This window comes from Chaetodon auriga, chromosome 19 (assembly GCF_051107435.1).
Source record: "Chaetodon auriga isolate fChaAug3 chromosome 19, fChaAug3.hap1, whole genome shotgun sequence".
Lineage (NCBI taxonomy): Eukaryota > Metazoa > Chordata > Actinopteri > Chaetodontiformes > Chaetodontidae > Chaetodon > Chaetodon auriga.
This window is the reverse complement of record NC_135092.1, coordinates 6,377,860-6,397,896: the sequence shown is the minus strand read 5'-3', so window position 1 is coordinate 6,397,896 and position 20,037 is coordinate 6,377,860. Positions and strand designations below refer to the sequence as shown.

General features: G+C 43.1%; 2 protein-coding genes across 11 annotated transcripts in view; both read left to right on the top strand.

Moving 5' to 3' along the window:
• Window positions 1-445: 445 nt before the first annotated feature.
• On the top strand, window positions 446-9,166 carry LOC143338109 (cholesterol 7-desaturase nvd). Its single transcript, XM_076758277.1, has 7 exons — window positions 446-915; window positions 4,647-4,835; window positions 5,068-5,246; window positions 5,433-5,558; window positions 5,772-5,891; window positions 6,402-6,578; window positions 7,804-9,166. The coding sequence occupies exons 1-7, from the start codon at window positions 519-521 to the stop codon at window positions 7,963-7,965; spliced, it is 1,350 nt and encodes a 449-aa protein (XP_076614392.1). The 5' UTR covers window positions 446-518; the 3' UTR covers window positions 7,966-9,166.
• Window positions 9,167-17,746: 8,580 nt separating this feature from the next.
• The window catches only part of grin1a (glutamate receptor, ionotropic, N-methyl D-aspartate 1a), a 32,649-nt gene continuing 30,358 nt past the window's right edge, over window positions 17,747-20,037 (top strand). For 3 of the 10 annotated variants that reach the window (XM_076757829.1, XM_076757828.1, XM_076757826.1), the window contains exon 1: window positions 17,748-18,773. In XM_076757829.1, coding sequence (XP_076613944.1) covers window positions 18,525-18,773 — 249 coding nt within the window. In that variant the 5' untranslated portion in view covers window positions 17,748-18,524. Of the gene's footprint in view, window positions 18,774-20,037 lie in introns of all 10 variants that reach the window. The other 7 variants (XM_076757827.1, XM_076757825.1, XM_076757830.1 and 4 more) reach the window with 6 other exon arrangements.

Sequence of the window (20,037 nt, the reverse complement as noted above, 5' to 3'; positions counted from 1 at the left end):
TCTTTATACATGAGGTACTATGTAGCGAGAGACATGTAAGACATATGTAAGTGGCACCATGCAGTAATATCTGTTCATAGTAATGTTCTTACTTATAAAAAGTGAGTCTGAAGCATATTTTTGATTTATCATACACTTCAGAAAGAAATACCAGGAAAAATGATTATATGATTAAAAAATAATTTATCATGTACACATTAAAGTAAAACAATGTGAATAGAATGAGAGACAGAGCATGAGGTTAATGTATTACAGAGGCTATGAGATGAAGTTTGTAACTATAATAACAACATAATGTACATATACAATATATTTATGTTTGATAGACTATACAAAGAGGCGTTCTTGTTAAATGACTTTGGTCTGTCTCTTTCTCTGGGCTCCATTGTGTTCATATGATTGGATCAGTTGTCCTCATCACGCTCATGCAGGCTGATAGGGCTGATGAAGGGTGTGGCTTCAACATAGTCGTTTCCAAGACACATGAACGCCAGAGAGCCAAGACAGACAGTCAAATCATGTCCACTGGGAGAACAGCAGCCAGTATTGGGCTGGCAGTAGGCGCGATCCTCGCCTTGCAGGGAGACCTGCTGGACTCCATCGGCTTTCAGTTACGGGGGGACGCGTCGCTGCTCGGTGCTCCAGGGAGGGCTGTGCTCTGCGTCATCGCCGCAGCTTCCTTCCTCGTCGTGCGCTGGCTGTACCGGCTGCTCTTCTGTCCTCTGGAGCTGCTCAAGGCGCCCGATGATGTGGGATACATCCCCGTGGACGGTCGCTCCAGAGCCCAGGCGGCAAACGAGGTCCGCCGGCGGAGGAAAACCGGAGAGCTGCCTCCAGTCTATCCAAACGGCTGGTACCGAGTGCTGGACTCACACCTGCTGGAGAGGGGCGACGTCCAAAATGTCTCTATTCTAGGTATGACAAGTAGAAGAGGCTGCATTACCACTGCTTAAAAGTAAAGAAACCACCTGCCATGTTTCTGTAGTATTGTAGCGTGTGACGCATGAAGGTGAGACCTAAAGGCTGGACTTTGACCAGCAGTGAGTAACCAACATAAAACACCCAAGGAGCAATAATAAAATAAAATATTTTATTTTGAAAGTCAATAAAAAAAAAAAAATACCAGTCTTCAAATGTATTTGTCAGCACCCCCCATAAAGGCAATTTCCCCAAACACCAAAAGTGTGTAAGGTGAGATGAGATACCTCAGCAGATACCACCTCGGTGGAACAGGTAGTGAAGATGCTGACACTGCACCCCTGTTCACCTGAGCTGCTGCAGCCATGACTGTAGCAGTGTGATGTCACATGTAAAACCCCTAATCTAGATATGAGATGCGGACAGGTGAGGTTAGTCAACCCTAACTTTGTTGTCCTTAATTTCATGAGAGCCTCTTTCATGAGATAGAACTGTCTGTTGCTTCTCCATGTTCTTCTCCATGAGCAACAGTTGGTAGTCCTTTGATTTCTGCTAGGTTTATGAGATGTTACTGATTTGAAGTGACTGTTGCTGCTCAAGAAGATAAAGAGTTCGAGCTGAATTTTCAAGAAGCAGTCACGGAATAGTGTCATTATTTTGTGAGGTGAAGTATGAATAGATTATGATTCAGTTCCCCCATTGTAGGAGGTGTAATTGTTAATCCAGATGATTCACGTCTGATTATTCATCAAAGTTTTATTTTAATTAAACAAAGCCAGCACATTCTCAGTTCTTTAGGGTAAAAATGCTTCTGCTGGCCTTTCTGCAACCCCCATATTTTTCACTTCACCTGGTCTCTGTTGTTGAGTCTCAGGCTGCGTTCCCAGGATACGAAAGACAAACTCATATTACCAAGTTCTTGTTTTTTTTAAGAATGCATTTGACACACATTGGCCTTCTGTCTCTGTTAGTGTGATTTAGGGATGAGGGTGCATAGTAACGCCTTCTTTTTGAACAAAGCCTCATTGTTTCAGGTCACACAAACTTTAAACTGCTTGTTTGATTTGAAGGTGTCATGGAGACGGATCTTATGTTACAGATATTAATTGAAGTAAAACTTGTCTGTGTAGGTCGGGTGAAACATTAAATGGCTCCTTTTACTGCAGGAAGTGAAGTCTTAGCCAAGTGTTTAATGTCAATATCTCATTAAAACCAAATCAGTCTGAGTAAAGTATAAAGTCTGTCATGATCAGTTTTGACCTCTTTGATTTTACGTTGATCTGACAGCCAGTCTATCCTGCATCACGCCTCTCTGTGATCAGCGGTGTGACAGCTCATCACTGACAGCTTTAAAGCTTTTGATATGTCATCCTCATGCCTCTGAGCTGATTGACATGCAGCAGCTCTGTGACAAAGTCTGAATTTATTCCACGCACTGATTTGTTTGGGCTTATTTTCATAGAGGCACGGGATTTAAAACCCACACGTGTTTCACATTTTGGATTCGTTCCTCGTGTTGATATCCGGTGGGACTGTTTGATCTCTTCAGAGAGTTCCTTTGAGTTTGAATTCAAAAGGGTTTCAAAGAGTGTGTGGTACTTTTATGTTTCGGTCTCATCACCTGCCATAAATAAGCAAACAAACTGTATATGAAAGGTTTCACACCTGAAAAGATATCCACCAGTAACAAGAGACACCTGCTCGAACACAGCGATTCAGGATGCTGATTATTTCTCAAATAATCTGCCAAATATTTTTCCAATTAAATTGATTGATTCAGAGTTTAATCTGTTAAATATTTTAACAATTGTGACAAATGCCCATCACAACAATTTCCCATCGATAATGGATGAATAGATAGATTCCATTAATATTTCTACATGCATTTATCATAAAGTGCTTTTCCACCTTCACGGACAGAGCGCTTTTCAATTTCACACACCGATGGCCACCCTGACTGAACCGCATTCACTAATGGAAGCCCTGGAAAACGAGTAAGTGAACTTTGATCAGTCTAAGTCTGAAGTTCAGATCTTTTTTACAGCGAGCAGCAGTGTTGCAGGTCAGTAAAAGACCCTGCACACTGAAAGTGTGATGCAGATCACTGGCTGCCAAAGTGGCGATGAGGCATTGCCAGAAAACCACGGGGGTGTACTGAATGTGTATGTGTTGGAAATCAATAAATGCACCGACCCAGAGAGCTTGAATGCCTTTCTGTCCTTGATTCTTGGTATATAGCAGAAACTGTAGTTTTCTTACATGTTCTTCTGCTCTCCTTTCTCCCCCTCTCGTCCGTTTCACCACATGCTGTCCCCCCAGCCCTCTGACATTTTAGTGCCCCAAATTCTGGCAATCCAGATCTAAACTTGGCTTCCTTCAGGATCTGCATCCTGCTGTGAATGAACGCAGGGTCTCCCCCCTGACTTTTCTCTGCAGTCATCCATTTACATCATATATCAAATTCTGCTCAGTGTATCTTTCCCCTGTGCTCTTTTCACACGTTGCACCGTGGTTCAGTTCTGCCTAACAGCAGGACGGTGCTGTGTCACCCCTCTTTTGGATTTCTCTGAATTTTACTGGATACCCTGATAAGGCACTGCTGGCTCTGTGGAGTCAGCGAGCCTGTTCTAATCTGGGAGCACTTTATAGGTCAGTCAAAAGTCAAGCCAAATACAGTAGATACAGTAGGTAAAGATGTCCACATGTGGTATCTGACTGGACACTGACTGGCACCATACAACATGGACCTCCTGTGGTTGTAATCTATCCCTGGAAACTAATCACAGCAGGTGAAGTGTAACCATCTAACACACTTCTAGGTTTTGCTGCTTATCCTTTGCAAAAGACAGGCAGTAGGATGAGGGTGGTTGAAGGAAAAATAAGCATTTATAGTCTGTTTAAAGTCACTGTGTAAAACATGAAAATTCCTGGTTTTGGTGCCCTGTGTGCAATGCGCACCTTCCCGCTAGAGAGCTTTCTAACACGTGGTTAATGTTGTCAAATGTCTCAGTCCAGATAGGTTTAGGCACCAAACTACATGCTTAGGTTTGGGAAAGATTTTACTTTTGGTAGTATTGCAGCAAAGGGGTTTAAAGTGGAGTTAGTTGAAAGGTACCTTGTATTTTTGTATGAGATGCACGTGAGAGGGACGTGACACAGCATTGATAGTTGAGGAGTCTGGGCTGCAGTGCACACTGAACTCCCTGTACGCATAGACTGCACCACCAACAAATAAAAACTTGAGCTAAAAGAATAATTTGCACATTAACAAAGCAAATTTTTTCTCCATTTATTTCAAAATAAATGTTTTCGGCCGGTTAATTTCTGGCATTCACCATTTAACCATCATTTAACCATAGTCATAACTGCTCAGTACAGTAGCAATGCTGGTTGGCAAGTGTACATTATCTCTGTTTATCAATGGTTTCAGGATGCACCAACAATTTATGGCTCAAGGTGCAGATTGCACCATAAAATTGAAGGCGTTTTGTTCAGGGAAATCTGTATATATTTTGTATCAGTGGCTGCTAGATGCTTATACCCTTATTTATAATTGCTGTTTTTTTTTCCTGTGCATTTGTCAATGGAGATTTGAGTATTTCAGTGAAATGTACAAATCATTGTAGTTTATACTGTAATTCTTATATCTCACCATTGCATTCCGAATAGGCAGCTTCTTCATGAAATGTTTCTTAAGTGTTTGTCCATACTGTAATTAATCGTAATAGGTGAGCAGGTGGCAGTGTTTCGTGGCCATGATGGGAAGGCCTACGTGGTGGATGCCTACTGCCCTCACCTGGGTGCCAACCTGGCTGTGGGAGGACGGGTGGTAGGAAGCTGCATTGAGTGCCCATTTCATGGATGGCAATTTCAGGGGAATGATGGCAAGTGTGTGAAGATACCCTACACAGAAAAAGGTGAAAATTGATTTTTATTCTACAGAAAAATTTGGTGTATTGTTTAAAGACAAAGCAACAAAACAAGTTACAATGAAGAAAACTGTTTGACATTCCTTTGTATATAAATGCACATTATTGGACCCTTCCACATGCATTATGTGAAAAGACAGCGGTGAAACTGTTTGCTGAAATAGTATGCTACCCATTGTACATATTGACTAATGAGAATCAGGTTTCATCTGTCTTTCAGTGCCAGAGTTTGCCAAAGTGCGCAGCTGGCCCAGCTGTGAGGTCAACGGCCAGATCCTGGTTTGGTTTCACTGTGATGGAGAAGATCCTCATTGGACCGTCCCTGAGCAGCAGGAAGTTACAAAGGGCGAGTGGGTGTATCGAGGGAGAACCGAACATTATGTCAACGCTCACATACAGGTAAGTGCACGTGTGTGCGGGCGTATTTTTCCTTACGCAGCATGAAGATGTTTTAGTCTATTTGAAGATGAAAACCAGGGTGTTTTAAGGTGTTTAACTTTAAACATTTTCATAAAGGATCAATGAAGTTGTTAAGTACAAAGAAACATCATGAGAGTGTGTCATGGTGACCTCTCCTCCCTACAGGAGATTCCTGAAAATGCAGCAGACATCGCTCACCTCGCTCACCTGCACACGCCGAGCATTGTCAGCGGAGCCGACCTGCGCTACATCAACAGCAAAACCTGGGAATTTTTGCGGCATGACTGGAAGGTAAGGATTCCTCTAAAAAATGCTAACTGAGATGGTGCTTTGACTGTCCTCACAGTTTCAGGAATGCTCAATATTTGATGATATTTTGATTTAAGATGGCACAGAATATATTTATTTTGGAGGATGGAGTATTATTGAAGAGTGTATTTTTGTGTCTGAATGCAACTGTATGTACTCTGTCTGTGTTTTTGCATGTGTGTGTGTTTATTCAAGGTTCAATGGGAACCAGAGTCAGAGCCCAACCAGCATTGCTCGCAGATGTTGGTGAAACATGCGTTTACTGTGCTCGGTCTCCACTGGCCTCTGCTGGATGTTCACGTTGTGGCCAGACAGGTGCAGTAAAGGGCAAAGTGGGAATCATTCCCAGTGATTGATGTTTAAATGGATCGCATAATGAATCATCTAATCATTAATGCCATTAAAGTGAAAATGGATTTTGACCACATGACTAATGTTTTGCATAGCAATATCTACTGTGCTTCAACACCGGAGCACAGCTGTATTTCTTGATTGATGTAAATGGAAGTGACGAATCAACCCACATACATAATAGGTATAGTAATGTTGTGAGTTGTTATGTCAGTTATCATTGCGATGAGAGATCAGTCCAAAGGTAAATGCTGGAGAGTCTTGCATAAGAGAAATGAACAGTCTGGCACTGAGTGAATGTGGGAGAGCAGCTGAAATACTAGACTGATAGGAAATGAATCTCAGGTGTGTGATCAGGTGAGTGGGCAGGTGGGCGTGGCTGGAGACAGGAGTGAGAGTGGAAAAGTACTGGGTGAGCGCGTGAATAGATGACTCAATACACTGTGACATATCATGCATTTGTTTGTGCTTCAGGTGGGACCAGGAATGGTGTTTCTGCTGTTCAACCACAGTTTCTTGGGCCGGGGTCTCATCATGCACTGCGTGACTCCAGTGGAGCCTCTGCTGCAGCTTGTCTCTCACATCATGTTTTATCAGTCTAATATCCCACCTTTGGTGCCCAAATTCATCCTCAAAGCAGAGTGCATTCAGGTGCAGTACACACTTTCTGCTGTCACTGTGACGCAGTCCTGCATTGTCTGCATGTGTTATCATCTTCTGCATTGTAGTTATGGAGCTTTTTAGCATCTTTGAGCTCATAATTTTAGTTTTACAGCACATTTACAGCACAGTTCAGTCTCAGCACTGATCAACCAGCAGGCTGCTTTATTAGAAAGTGTTGTGAGGAATACAAGTAGCTGAAATGCATGAATAATGTTCATAATACTTGTAAATCACTTTTATTTATTAATTCCTAGTTTATGATTCACTGTAATGTGAAGAGATCATTGTGTGCATTTGTCTCCCACTCTGCCTTTGGTTTAATTCTCTCTCCTCATTGCCGCCAGATGTAACACCACACAGTCACAGAGAAGGTGTAAATAGTCCTCATTAAACTTGATAATTAACTGTGTGGTGAAGTGAAAAACACAGTCACTGATTTAACAAAAAGGAAAACTAAAAAGTTGCCTCAAAAGAGAAGGAGAAAAGCATTTTTGTGAATACAGACCAGTAAAAAGTACGCAGGGTTGGTCTGCACTGAGCCTGAAATTCGGCCAAAGTATAAAACATGGCAGATGCAGATGATGATTGTTTCACTGTGTGTATGCCGAAGTCATCGGCCTGCAAAGGGAATCTCTCTTTGGCTTTGCAGCAAAAAATGTGCAAACTTAAAAAAGTGTGCACCAAACAGTCTGTACCAGGAAAAAAAAAATCCCCAAAAAACCCTGAAGTTTCACATCCAGCACTAGTTTTGAGATTCATTTCGGTCAGCGTCTTTCATTTTCTCTGGTCCCTGAAGTGTTGCTTCATTGTTTAGAAGTTCAGAAGAGGAATGATGTAAGACTGTGGAGTGACATTTAATTAACAGCACTTCACACAGAAAGCCCTGCAGTCTTTAATAAGCCACTGCAGCGAGACAGGACAAAATATTCTTCTTCTACCTATTATATAATTCTCAGCACTATTTAAGTGGAAGTCTGTTCCTTTTTTTAATCTTCTACAGCTGTGCCACCTGTTTGGTAATCGTGTGCTCAGGGAAAGTAAAGAAGGAAAGAGGCTTAAAATATTTCTAATGGACTTTAAGCTGTAAAGCAAACCTATCATGTTTGTCCACACAGTTAATATTCATGTTTACTCACTGTTTGTCACAGCTTTTTGACCGCATAATTCACAAGTCTGTCCAGTGACCCTCTCCTTTTTTTCTGTTTGTGTCTAGTTTGAGCGGGATGTCATGATCTGGAATAATAAGAAGTACATCTCTAAGCCTTTTCTGGTGAAGGAGGATTCAGCCATCCAGAAGCACAGGCGATGGTTCAGCCAGTTCTACAGCGAGAACAGCCCCCGGCTGCAGTACCAGCGCGACACTTTGGATTTCTGACCTCGCTGAGCTGCAGGAGGAGGCATCAGCTGAGAAGATGTCAGGTCAGGGTTGACATTTGTCAGAGGTCTCAGAGGAGGGAGTCCAGGGTTGATTTTCATCTGGCACACAGCTCATAAATTAAACGAGGAGGGGAGACCGGGCTTGTTTGTGGGATGGGGCTGAATAGGCCTGAACCTTACGCTAAAAGACTTTACAGCTTTATATATGCAAGTGCCTACAGCTGTCATGTCGACTGGTTGGACTAAATGAAAGATTTTGATGAACTGCTCTTAATATTCGAAGCAAGCAATACTAAGCACCACAATTGCCATGTTGTAACACTCAAACTTTTATCAAAGCTTTTTAAATCTTAATGTGAAAAATTACATGTACTGTGATACATATGTATGCAACCAGTCACAACCTCTTGCACTTGAGTGACTGTTTCAGCTGATCTTATGTTGGATAAGGGTTAATAGAAACCTCCTGCCTGCCAGTTTGAGTTCATTGAAAAGGCTTCTCCTGCAGTTTGTCTCTCAGTGCTATGATTTGGTGTCACTGACTCTCTCACTTTGGCTTATCTGCCTTCCAAACTGTACGTTTAAGCCCGGAATGTGCAACTGTGTTCCTTTCCAGATTGATATCTCAGGTTACTAAACAGTCAGCTGATAGTGATTTTCTAGACACAGCAGTGTGCTATGACAACTTAAAGGACCACTTCACCAGCTCTGCTATAACTGATTCTGTGGCCACTTGGGGGCAGCAAAAACAAGTTGTTCACAAACAGTTGCTTATTCACGCATGCAGCAGATACACAGCAACATTAGGAGCATCTTCAAACCCTTTTCTGCTTTGGCTGCCACCAACATGCCTCGATGCCATGAGAGGGAGGAGAGTGGACGGGATATTGCTCGTCTAATCATTCTAATAAAGGCAAATTTCTCAAAAATGTTGAGCTGCTCCTTGAACAAGCACAATTGTACACACAGTCATTTGTCAGTTACAAAATGGTGAGAAATGATGAAGAGGTCCTTTGATTATGTCAGGTGATGAAATAATGATGATGAAATTATTGGTTGAGATAGAAAACACATTTCCCGCCACTTTAACTCACTCTGAGGGTTCAATAAAGATGTGCCTTTGCAAGTGTGTGAAAACAAGAACATCTTGTGGATCTATAGCAAGATTTCATTTTTTTCACACGCTGAGAGATTCAGAGATTCGTGTCCTGTCTCTTTTTTTCTTTCTTTCTTCTTTATTCACGTCTACGCATTGAAACCCTTTATTTAAAGTGAGCCTTCACTCAAGTTCAGGTCTGATCATTTATTTAATAAAAAATAAAAAAAAAAAGGCCACGTGTTGCTTGTGATACAGTCATAAATGTGTGTTCCCATGACTGCTGTAGCAGATCTGCATGTGAGACAGCAATGTGCAGTTTCAGCATTTCATTTTGTTATTTACTCCTGGTGCATGTCGTCGACTCATTACTGACTAAATCACTGATGACTGCGATGCTGCGCGGTTTTATTAGATGCTACTGTGCCTGCAGGGAAATGTGACAAAAGTATAAAAGCAATAATTTTCAGTCGCCTGCGGTGACGGGGCTGAGTATGTGGGATTGCTCAGCGTTCCGTTTTAATTTCCGTTAGAATTATCAGATCGTCATAGAAGATGCATTTCAAAGGAAGTAACCAGTAAAAAGCGTGTTCTTATGAATATCAGATGAACTCCTCTCGTCTGCTCCTCAATATGAAAATGTATTTTTGTAACTGGCTAATCTACAGATGTGATGTTTATTTAAATGTGCAGAATAAATGTGTCTGCTTGCCTCTAATGTGTTTGTTCATGCATTTCCGAACTGGCAAAAGCTTTCCGTTGCACTGAATACATTAGCGTGTTAAATTGAGCGGAACAGTGAAATGTTCGCTGTACTACTTGGCCAGTGGCACTTCTGTCAGACTCATGTTATTGCTTGGCACTCCTTATCTGTGAATGTGCTTATCTTATCTGGGTTTCTGGTGGGACAGGACTGTGTTGCCTTTGTTATACACTAGCATTACATCAACAGTTGGCTCACTTGAGCTTTGGCCGGGAAGGAAGCAGACTTTTTGTAATGAGGACACATATTGAGCGTTTGTGAGCGTTTGTATCGAATAGACAGAAGGAATCTTTTTGTTGTGAAGGATGGCTGAGGCTGAAATCCAGGAGACGGTGGAGGAAGGCGTTGTTACACTTGAGGAACAGCACCTGCCAGCTGCAGAAGAGACTTACTTCAGAGTTTCATACACAACGAGGGGAGCAAAAAAGCATGAAGATGAGAGTGATTCAGTCACCCAGCCTCTGCTTCAACACACACATCAGGGCAGCCGTGATGAGGGTCACAAAGCAGACTCACAAACAGCGACAGATGGCGCTGACCCAAAGACATCTGTTCCACAAGAGCTGGAATTGGCTGGCAGCGATCGGCCCGGCTGCAGTGGAAGTGTCAGGAGTTTGTGCAGCAACAGCAGCCGGCACGAGTGCCCCATCTGCAGCGAGCTGTTCGACTCACACGGAGAGCACCGCCCTACCTTACTCAACTGCGACCACACACTGTGCCACCACTGTATCACTGGCATCATGAGGCAGGCCAAGGACCCAGGCCGACTGCAGTGCCCCTTCTGTAGACAGACCACACCGTTACCACAGTGGGAGATCAGGCGGCTGCAGGAGGAGTCGTACAGTGACGCCGTCTATGAACCTGGACCGGACCACGTCATCGGCCTTGGCCCTGAACTTCAAGCCGTCCCAGAATCAGTGTTTGCCTACTTAGCTCTGATGAGGCAGCTGGAGGCGCAAACACAAACCAACATATGTGGATGGTGCGTCTTCTCTTCCTGTATTGTCAGAGGACTGAGACTGATGCGACCACGCTACCCCTGCTTCCCCATCGCTATGCTCGTGCTGTTCTTCCTGGTGCTGCTGGCCGTCTTCTTGTACATTTGTTACCCTGTTATATTGATGACCGCAATTGTAATCTTATAGATGATCATTGGAGTGATTTTAGTTGTCTGACATTCAACCTCATTTCTTATCTTTCATTTCAAATAACTGATTATTCCAGACTCACCTTTGCCCTCAGTCATGCCTGTGTAGCAGTTTCACGATAGATATTACACAGGAGGATTTTTAGGTGTACATGAAGAATTAGTTTTGATATTGTGCATGTATTGAAAGAAGCAATCCAGCACCAAGAAGTTCATCAAACAACAAATCTAAAATATCTCTAAAACCGAAAGGATCCAGTCTCTTATCAGTTTGTCAGGCGCTTTTGTTTTCTTTGAAGCATGCCGCAGCTCTGGTGCCACCAATAAATGGAGGTTGACTTTGGATCAAAAGTCTTCATATCTTTCTGGGTCTTGTATTGACCTACTTCTTATCAGAACAGCTCAGATGCTCTCTGCCGTAACTGCTGCATATTCTTAGCAACAAAAACCCAGCTTGATCTCCTTTCATAGTGCACATGAGGAGACTTAGCCCTACAATTTAATCCTTTATATTCATGTTATTCATTCAAACGGAGGAAGAGACAGGGCCACGATGAAAGCTGGGAGTAAAGCTCCCACTCCTTTCTTACTTTTTGTTTGTTGCTGATGCACTTGCACCTTTCAGTTTTTTCCTATGTATTAGTGTTATTAAATAGATGTATATAAATACTCTCACAGAAGAAGTTTCTGTTCCACTAAATTTCTGGTTATGTGCAGAATATTTCAGCCTTTTTTTCTCATGAAAGCTTCACTCATCATTGTTTTTTTTTTTTAATTTAAAAATGACTTAATGACTGTGTAATGTGGAAGGGGTCACACATCCTGACGATCCCAAAGAAAATGACCTATTTCAGCTTCCACAGCTCTCATAAGTTTGGTTTTCAGCAGCAACTGACAGCTGAAAAAGCTCTGCTCAGCACCAAACAGCAGACAAAGTTGGAGACTAGCTAAATGCAGTGAATGAATGAATAATACTTTTACTCTGTTGGCTAAATGTGTGTTTTGCTTTGTTTTTTAAATTTACATGTGAAAACTTTAAAGCAGACTGTATTGTTGTAATTAAATAAGTTGTTTTCAGTTTGCACTGCTGCCCCTAAGTGGCCAATAAATACATTCAACCAGCTTTAACAAATGTGTTAGTGATAAACCTGTGATATTGATGATATCTGGCTGTATAGTTTTAATGCCAATGATGAATCAAAGATAAGAGCCAAAACACAATTCTCAGAACATAAAAAATTTATTACTCATATGACTTATACAGTGCTGTGTAGAAAATGCATAGAAATCTCGCCTTGGGCACACTGATGTAGAGAAATAAAAACGCTTATTCTGTTTCAAAATGGTGCAGTAATGCGAAAAGACGGTTCTAAGGATCACAGACGACGAACTCACACACACAATGTGTAGTACATATACAAATATTGTATCACTTTGAGGAATAGTGTCTTTGAATTCTCTGAAACAACAGGCCTGCCTGTTTTTCCTGGATCAAATCCTAGATCTGTCTCGATGGACTGTCTCAATTACTGAAACCCGAATTTGGAGCTGACAGGCCTCTCTAATGTGAAACTAGACATTGATCCATATTGATCAGGCCTGCAGCCCCCCACCAGGCTTCGCAGCATGCCAGGAGCAAAGCTGGAATCTAAAATCCGGAAGAGTCTTTGTGTTCTCTGCAGCATGAATACTTCAACTCGGCACGGGGACAAGCGAGCAAACGAGCGCTGACGGGCCTCACGCATCTATAATTTATGTGAGGACTTCACACTACATGAGAAACACATCAGATAGGCAGGCATCCATCTGCAGATGACTCATTGAGGCAATCCATTTCCAAGACTTCGTTAATGTCAAAGCACTGGCAAAGCGTGACCTGTTTTGCTCCCTGCTTCAATCACATAATGTGAGCTCCACGGCAGAGGCTTCAAACAACTGTGGACATCAGCTCCATGCAAAATGCTGCTCGATGCATTTAAGCGACGCTCACATATCATATCACTTCTTTACACTTGGACACGTTCAGGTCGGAGTAAATTCTGAAAAACGCTTCATCTGCCACAAAGAGCAACGTGAGAAGCTGAAGACACGCAGTTTGCAGACAAACACGCTGCCGTCATGCTAAGCGCTAAAGCATGTAGGAGCTCGAGTGTGACATGCTCTGTTCGTTCCTCTCCTTCGCTCCCACTTTGTTTCATACATGGCTGATTCTTGTTTTATCTTAAAAATTTTATCTTAAGTCCTGATTAAGATACCCCGACAGGTTTGATCACCTTAAAGAAAATGTTGATATTTTAAGGCCTTTACATTGTTACCAAAGCAAAATGTCATCATCATTGCAACATTAAGAAAAGGAGAGGATTTAATTTTAAAAGGGGATGAAAAAACGGTTTGAAAATCAAACAATTCACTTCACAAAACATCAGTAACATTCATCAACTAAAGATCTTTTAAATGCTTAGGTGCTTTAGCTGCTGTTACAACAGTTTATGCAGTGATGCAACAGCAGTATGCAGCATACATAATAAACACTGACGGGCTGGTGTGGTTCTATGAACAGTTACCTTCATTTATGAAGCTGGTGCTCAGTGTGTTTAACTACCATGTTTTTCAGTAGAGCTAGCCGCCTCACAGTCCTCTTTATTGCTCCACGGATGTTTAACACAAGAGGCATGCACTTAAAGATGCAGATATCGTTATGCTAGCTGTGTTAGGCGATACGCCTGAATGACTGTGACAGTTCATACAGAGATGGGTATACAGTGAAGGGCTGCAGTAGTACACAGCCAGTGCACATATGGATTCTAAGCATGCTGTGCACTAGCTGATGTAGCTTTATACAGTTAGCTTCAGCAAGGCAGCTGAAAAGGCTGATGCACAGTGTGGTAACAGTATTTCAAAGCCAGTGAAGGACATCCAACACACACACATATACCAGTACAATGAAAAATTGTAACGTGGTGAAGAAAAAGGAAATGTTGCACAGGGAATAGATAAAGGATTTAATTTTTGCCAAAGAGAGATGAGCCAGTGTAAAATTAAAAGAAGAGAAAAATGAATTAAGTTTTCATTTATTTAATCAACTCATTGATAGTAAAGGAAAAACATTTAGCTTTTTTAAACCAACTGATTAAAAACTGCATATTTATAATCTTTACAGTGTACTTTAATTATTTAATTAAGAATATTATCTTTTATTGCATTCAGTCAGATTTTTTAATTGTTTGGTAAATCGTCAGTGTGGAGGAAACTGCAGAACAACTACAAGCGCCCATCACCCCGCACAGCTGAGGACCATCAACTGGCCGATGACCTGAATGCATACACACAGTCAACATGGGACTGAACCACATCCTGCAACACCTCGCCTGCTCGGGATCATACGCAAGGACCCTGTTTGTGCATTTCACCATCATCCCAGATGCCCTCCACTCAGAACTCAAAGCTCACTGTACCAGCCTCCACCTGCCAGAGAATAACAAACTTCTGACAGACAGGAAGCAGCAGGTGAGGCTGGGGAAAATCACAATAGCACTGGAGCCCCGCAGGGATGTGTGCTCTCCCCCCTTCTCTTCTCTCTTTACACCAATGACTGCACCTCAGGAGACCTGACTGATAAACTCCTGAAGTTTGCAGACGACACAACGCTCATCAGTCTCATCCGAGATGGTGATGAGTCTGCATGCAGGTAGGAGTTCAACAGGCACCTCTGGTGCATTCAGAACAACCTGGAGCAACACATTCAAAACTGTGGAAATGACAGTGGACTTGGGGAGGAGCCCCACTGCCTCCTATCACCACCCTCAACAACAGTGTTTCCACTGTGGAAACCTTCAGATTTCTGGGATCTCCCAGGACCTTCTAACCTCAATCAGCAACAACACAAGAGAGGATGTGTCTCCTACGTCAGCTCAGGCAGTTCAACCTGTCTCAACAGCTGGCGATCCAGTTCTACATAAGAATAATCCAGTCAGCTCTATGCACATCCATCGATCATCTGGCTTGGATCTGCCACCAAACAGGACTAAAAAGAGACCGCAATGGGTTATAAGGATTGATGAGAAAATCACTGAGGCATCACTGCAGACCCCTCACGTCCTGGACACAACCTGCTCTAACTTCTTCCCTCTGATGGGAGCTACAGATCACTGAACGCCAAAACAACCAGACACAAAAACACTTTCTTCCCTCAAGCCACCACCCGTATGAACAGTTACCCTCTGACAGCAAAAACATCCACTGACCGGCTATTTATCAGCCAATAATGCACCATTATCAGTCACTGTCAGCATAAGTATCTGCACATTGTACATTTCATTATATATATTATTTATTGCCTCATCATTCTTTGTATATATTGTTGCACTGCTTAACTTATTCCATGCCTAAAAAAATATTTTCCAACCAAATGTACAGCATGATGGCAATGACTGTGTTAGGTCATGAGAAACTGTTTGATATTAACCTACACAACAACTGTTTTAATACGCACACACGCACACACACACACACACACACAAACGTCCATGTTCTAGCCTTACAGAGGACTGTGTGGGTGGTATATGAGTCTGTGGCCTCTTACTTCTATGTGGGCGAGCGACTTAAAGTGTGAAATCAAGTGTGTCTGTGCATCCATGTGTGAATAGCGTGTATGTGTGTATACTGAAGTTTAACAGCCTGATCTTTGTGTGCTAGACTGCCTGCTGTTATTTTTGTGCGTTCATGTCACTGAGCTGGAGAGTCAGCAGCAAACAAGCAAACTTATTCCATACCATACTAATGGCTGCGGATCGGATTTGGTTCAGCTTTATTGACGTGTGAGTGGTGGACGAGAGGGCTGGAGGAGATGAAGAGAAGGGCTTCATAACCTCATTTAATAAGAGTCGAGGCCATCCAATAAGTGGTGCGTTTACAGACTGTGGCAGGAGAGAAATCATCAGGTGTGCTGTCCAACACCATTATTTTTTTTCAGGTGTTTTCAATGGTTTGATGGTCACATGGACCTCTCCCTTCCTGTCTTTTTGGAGGCAGTGTGTTTTATGTGGAACTGGAACCAACCAGCCCCAGTTTCTACAAATTGTATTATAATTTCCTGTTGTAGACACATTTGGCACTCTTATGTAATAGATACACGAAAATGTTGCTTTTTTCCTTTGAAACTGGAATATTGTTGTGTTGCCTTTAGGGGTATTTTCATGCTCTGGTTCTGGTCTTTAGTGATGATGGCAATTTGATGTTATAACAGTTGTTTATATGTTAGTTTTAATGTTTTATGATTGTCCATGGATTTCTGTGCTTGGAGATTTTTAGGTGTCAGTGATGGATTAAATGCTTATTTATGGGAAATGCTCCAACATCTTTGGCTAAAAATTACTTGAAAAAAAATTAATTATCCTATCTTTGTTTTAAATACACACTCAGGAGGCATGAAAAAGACACCAATGGTTTGTAAACATCTGTTCTGAGCAAGCGTCATCTACTGATGAAGACTGGGAGAAGTCTTCATCAGCAAGTCTATAGTCAACCTTTGTTTGGTCAAGAATCAACTTTCAAGCTTCACCTTTTTTTTGTAATATATATATTTTTTCTTTTTGGACGATGGATCTGGAAATAAAGTGAACAGAACTGAATTGAAAATGAAGTCCAGCTCTGTCCCCTTCATTTATTTGGTGTCTGGTCAGTTCTTGTGAAATACCCTGGTTCTTGTTCTAGCAGAAAAATGTTCCAACTATAATGTTAAAAGGTGAGGAATCATTAGACAGCTACACATAAACCTGTTTCATAGCCAGTGCACATGAATAACATTGCCTTTGCCCAAAGTTACGAAAAGAAAGAAAAAGCCTTACCAAATCCTATAAGCAGAGGAGCTCATTTTGAAAGCACACAGCCAGCAGCTGATGACTGTTGATTTCTTCAGCCTTGTGATTAATTCATCAGCTCGCTGCAACACAGAGAGACGCCACAGTGTTGTGTGATTTATAATTCAGAACACTGTTGGGTTATGCTGGCCTCATTTACAAAACACCTTTTTCAATGCAGTGGCGTTAATACTAGAAATATACACACAACACCGATCCCTCTGGGGCAAAATATTCAAATCATTGATTTATTAAATGAAAATTACAAAGGGCTGTTTAACCAATGAGTCTCCGGCTAACTGTCTGTTTATCTCTTCATTTTGGTGTGCAGATCAGTTTTAAGTGATTTATTTGGACCTGCCCTGCGATGATCAATAAACTCACTGAGATATAATATTGTAGAGATCCTTTTTCTGTGCGCGCGTGTGCACGTGTGCGTGTGTGTTGTGAAAAATCTTGTTTCCAAGGTAACCAGGAGGTTGATGCTGTGTTTCTAGCTGCAGTCACTTCAACACTCCAAGGCGCGGGGTCAGAGATTACACAACATGCAGTCTGATTTGACTCCGCGTCTGCACTAACACGCGTGATGACCGACGCGAGACAGGCGGGCCCGCTCGTGTTGAAGTGCGACGGATGGAAAGACGGATGGCACTGACATGCAGCGCGATTAATGAGCTGTACAAGGAAGTCGTTTCCACGTTACGCAGAGAGCTGCACGACAAATCAGACTCTCCTTCCAGTTTGGAGGAACATAACTCACATCAAAGCCGGTGTCATGGCCCAACTCTGACCTGAAACCCGCTAGATTGGTACAAACCCCTCCCTCCTCCCCCCATCTGCTTGTGTGCAATCAGGCTATTTGAGGGGGGAATCTCATAAACGTCTGATTCTCATTTCCAACCACACGCATTAACAGAGCCCGCATATTCATCTGAATTAATTTTGCAGACTATCCATGCCCTGCAGGTACGGCGACCTAACACGACATGTGCGCTGATCTTGCCTTTCATGTCCTATTACGACTAGCATGGTGATCGAGTGTATTTTGAGCAAGTAAGCGCATTCATTTTTCATATGATCAGCTTCTACTCCAGCATCATCAGCAGAAGGAGCAGCAGCAGCACGCCAACGCGCAAAGCCCAGAGTGGGGAGCAGATACGACGGGAGCGCGCAGTACCGCCGCGGCGCGCATGCACAGCTGTCAGCACCAAGGACAGCAGCCGCTCAGCCCGGAGCGACCAGCCAGCGACGCATCGGTGTGAGCAGACCGCACAGAGCGCACGGAGCAGCCGCTGGAGGGAGCGATATACACCCGTAGAGGAAGTCGGCTGGAAGATTGGAGTGTAGTTTGACTCTTCAAAACCGTCGGGAGGTTTGAACAATTCTGCAGGCAGGAGAGGAAAAAGGGGGGGAAAGCTGGACAATTCGTTTCGGACGTTGCTGGTTGACAGCCTGCCTCTAATATGACCATGCACATTCCTCCGCATTGCACATAAATCCACCTTTTTTTTTTCACTCTTATCCTTCTTTTCTTGGCCTCCCTCCCTCGCTCACACCGCCCACCTGGATCGTGTCTGCAGTCGCGCATTCAACTGGCTGAGCCGTGCTGCTGTCCAGAAGCTGGTCGAGCCGACCCGCCACCGGGGACAAGAAAAGCGACCGGGCTGCGCTGTTCTGTTTGGTGGTCCACACGATGCGTCTGTTTCTGCTGGCGGTGCTCTTCTCGTGCTCCTGCGCGCGGGCCGGCTGCGAGCCGAAAATCGTGAACATCGGGGCCGTCCTGAGCCAGAAGAGGTACGAGCAGGTCTTCAAAGATGCCGTAACCCAGGCCAACCAGGTCTACGGCAGGGATAAATTCAAGCTGACCGCGATCTCGGTAACACACAAGCCCAACGCCATCCAGATGGCTCTCTCCGTCTGCGAGGACCTCATCTCCAGTCAGGTAGTTTACTGCCACCTCTGCATGGGCGCTAACAGAAACAACTGCTTAATAATCATATCCCATAACTCAGGCTACTTATCATCAATGCACACGTCCACCTAGCTGTAAAACTGTTTTTTTCTGTTAGATGAGTCAGTGTTTTGGAAGAATAAAACCCCCGTGCCTTGCAATAGGAAGTTGCTGCTTTCAGGAAACATTCCACGCATCAGATGTTTTCTCACCCAAAAGGCCATTGAAGTGCGAAAGACCAGATCTGCTGCCATGACTAGATCAGTTAAAACAGTTGTCTGTTCTTTTCTGTGACTAATTGTCCATTCAGCATGAACATATTACCAAATGTACAGAAGAAACGAGCCCATGCACCTTTACAGGGCTGTCATTTGTCCAATTTGGCATCCGCTCCACGCCTGAGCACATAACCCACAAATTAGTCCACTTTGTATAATTCTAATACAGAGAACTCCCCACTGACCCATCTGTTTTACAGACGTCCAAAAATAGGCTTTGGTTTGGGGCACATCTTGGATGAAAGGGCAACTGTACATTTCAGGACACACAGCTGCGGATCTACTGAACTGCAAAGGAACCAGTGATGGGTGAAAATGTGCGATATGTCGTTTACAATTAACAACTTGGCTTACACCGTGTGTGTGCTGCATGATAACGTTTCAGTGACACGGCTGCGGACAGCTTGAGTTCCTGTATGTTGTCCTTCAGGGGTGGATCACTCACTCAGCTGCAATCTGTGTGATATGATGCAGGAGTAATATGAAAAAAAACTGCCTTTTAGAAGTATGAGATTCCCGTTTGATCAGTGCTTAAATGCAGATTTCCCAGTGAAGAATGGTCTTTTAGCTATACAACAGTCCACAAGAGTCAAGCCATATGCGCTGCAGATCTAACAAACAAAACATATGTCATAAGTAATGCATGATGAGCGTGTGTGTGCCTTTGAGAGTTCTAACACACATCCTCACATGCTGTGATGCTCAACATGCCTTTTAAAAGCGTCAACATTATGCCACTGCATGTAGAGGCGTCAAGTCCCTCTTGCGCTCGCTCCTGCCTCTCCCACACACATAATGAGGCTTCATGAGAGCAACCCACGCCCACAGCTTCAGTGCTGCTTTCATGTCCTTGGTCCTCTGCTTAGTGTAATGACTCTAACTGCTACGGGCTTGGAGAATAATACTGTCGCACCCAGTCTCCTGTCACATGTTCACTCAAAGCATGAGCGTGCCATCCACCCATTAGGCTCTACAGA

Bases quoted from the DNA above. Each gene is read 5' to 3' on its own strand.
- LOC143338109 (XM_076758277.1), top strand. From the start codon at position 519: ATGTCCACTGGGAGAACAGCAGCCAGTATTGGGCTGGCAGTAGGCGCG. The intron at 4,836-5,067 runs GTGAAAATTGAT...TCTGTCTTTCAG, and splicing joins GATACCCTACACAGAAAAAG to TGCCAGAGTTTGCCAAAGTG. The intron at 5,892-6,401 runs GTGCAGTAAAGG...TTTGTGCTTCAG, and splicing joins TTCACGTTGTGGCCAGACAG to GTGGGACCAGGAATGGTGTT.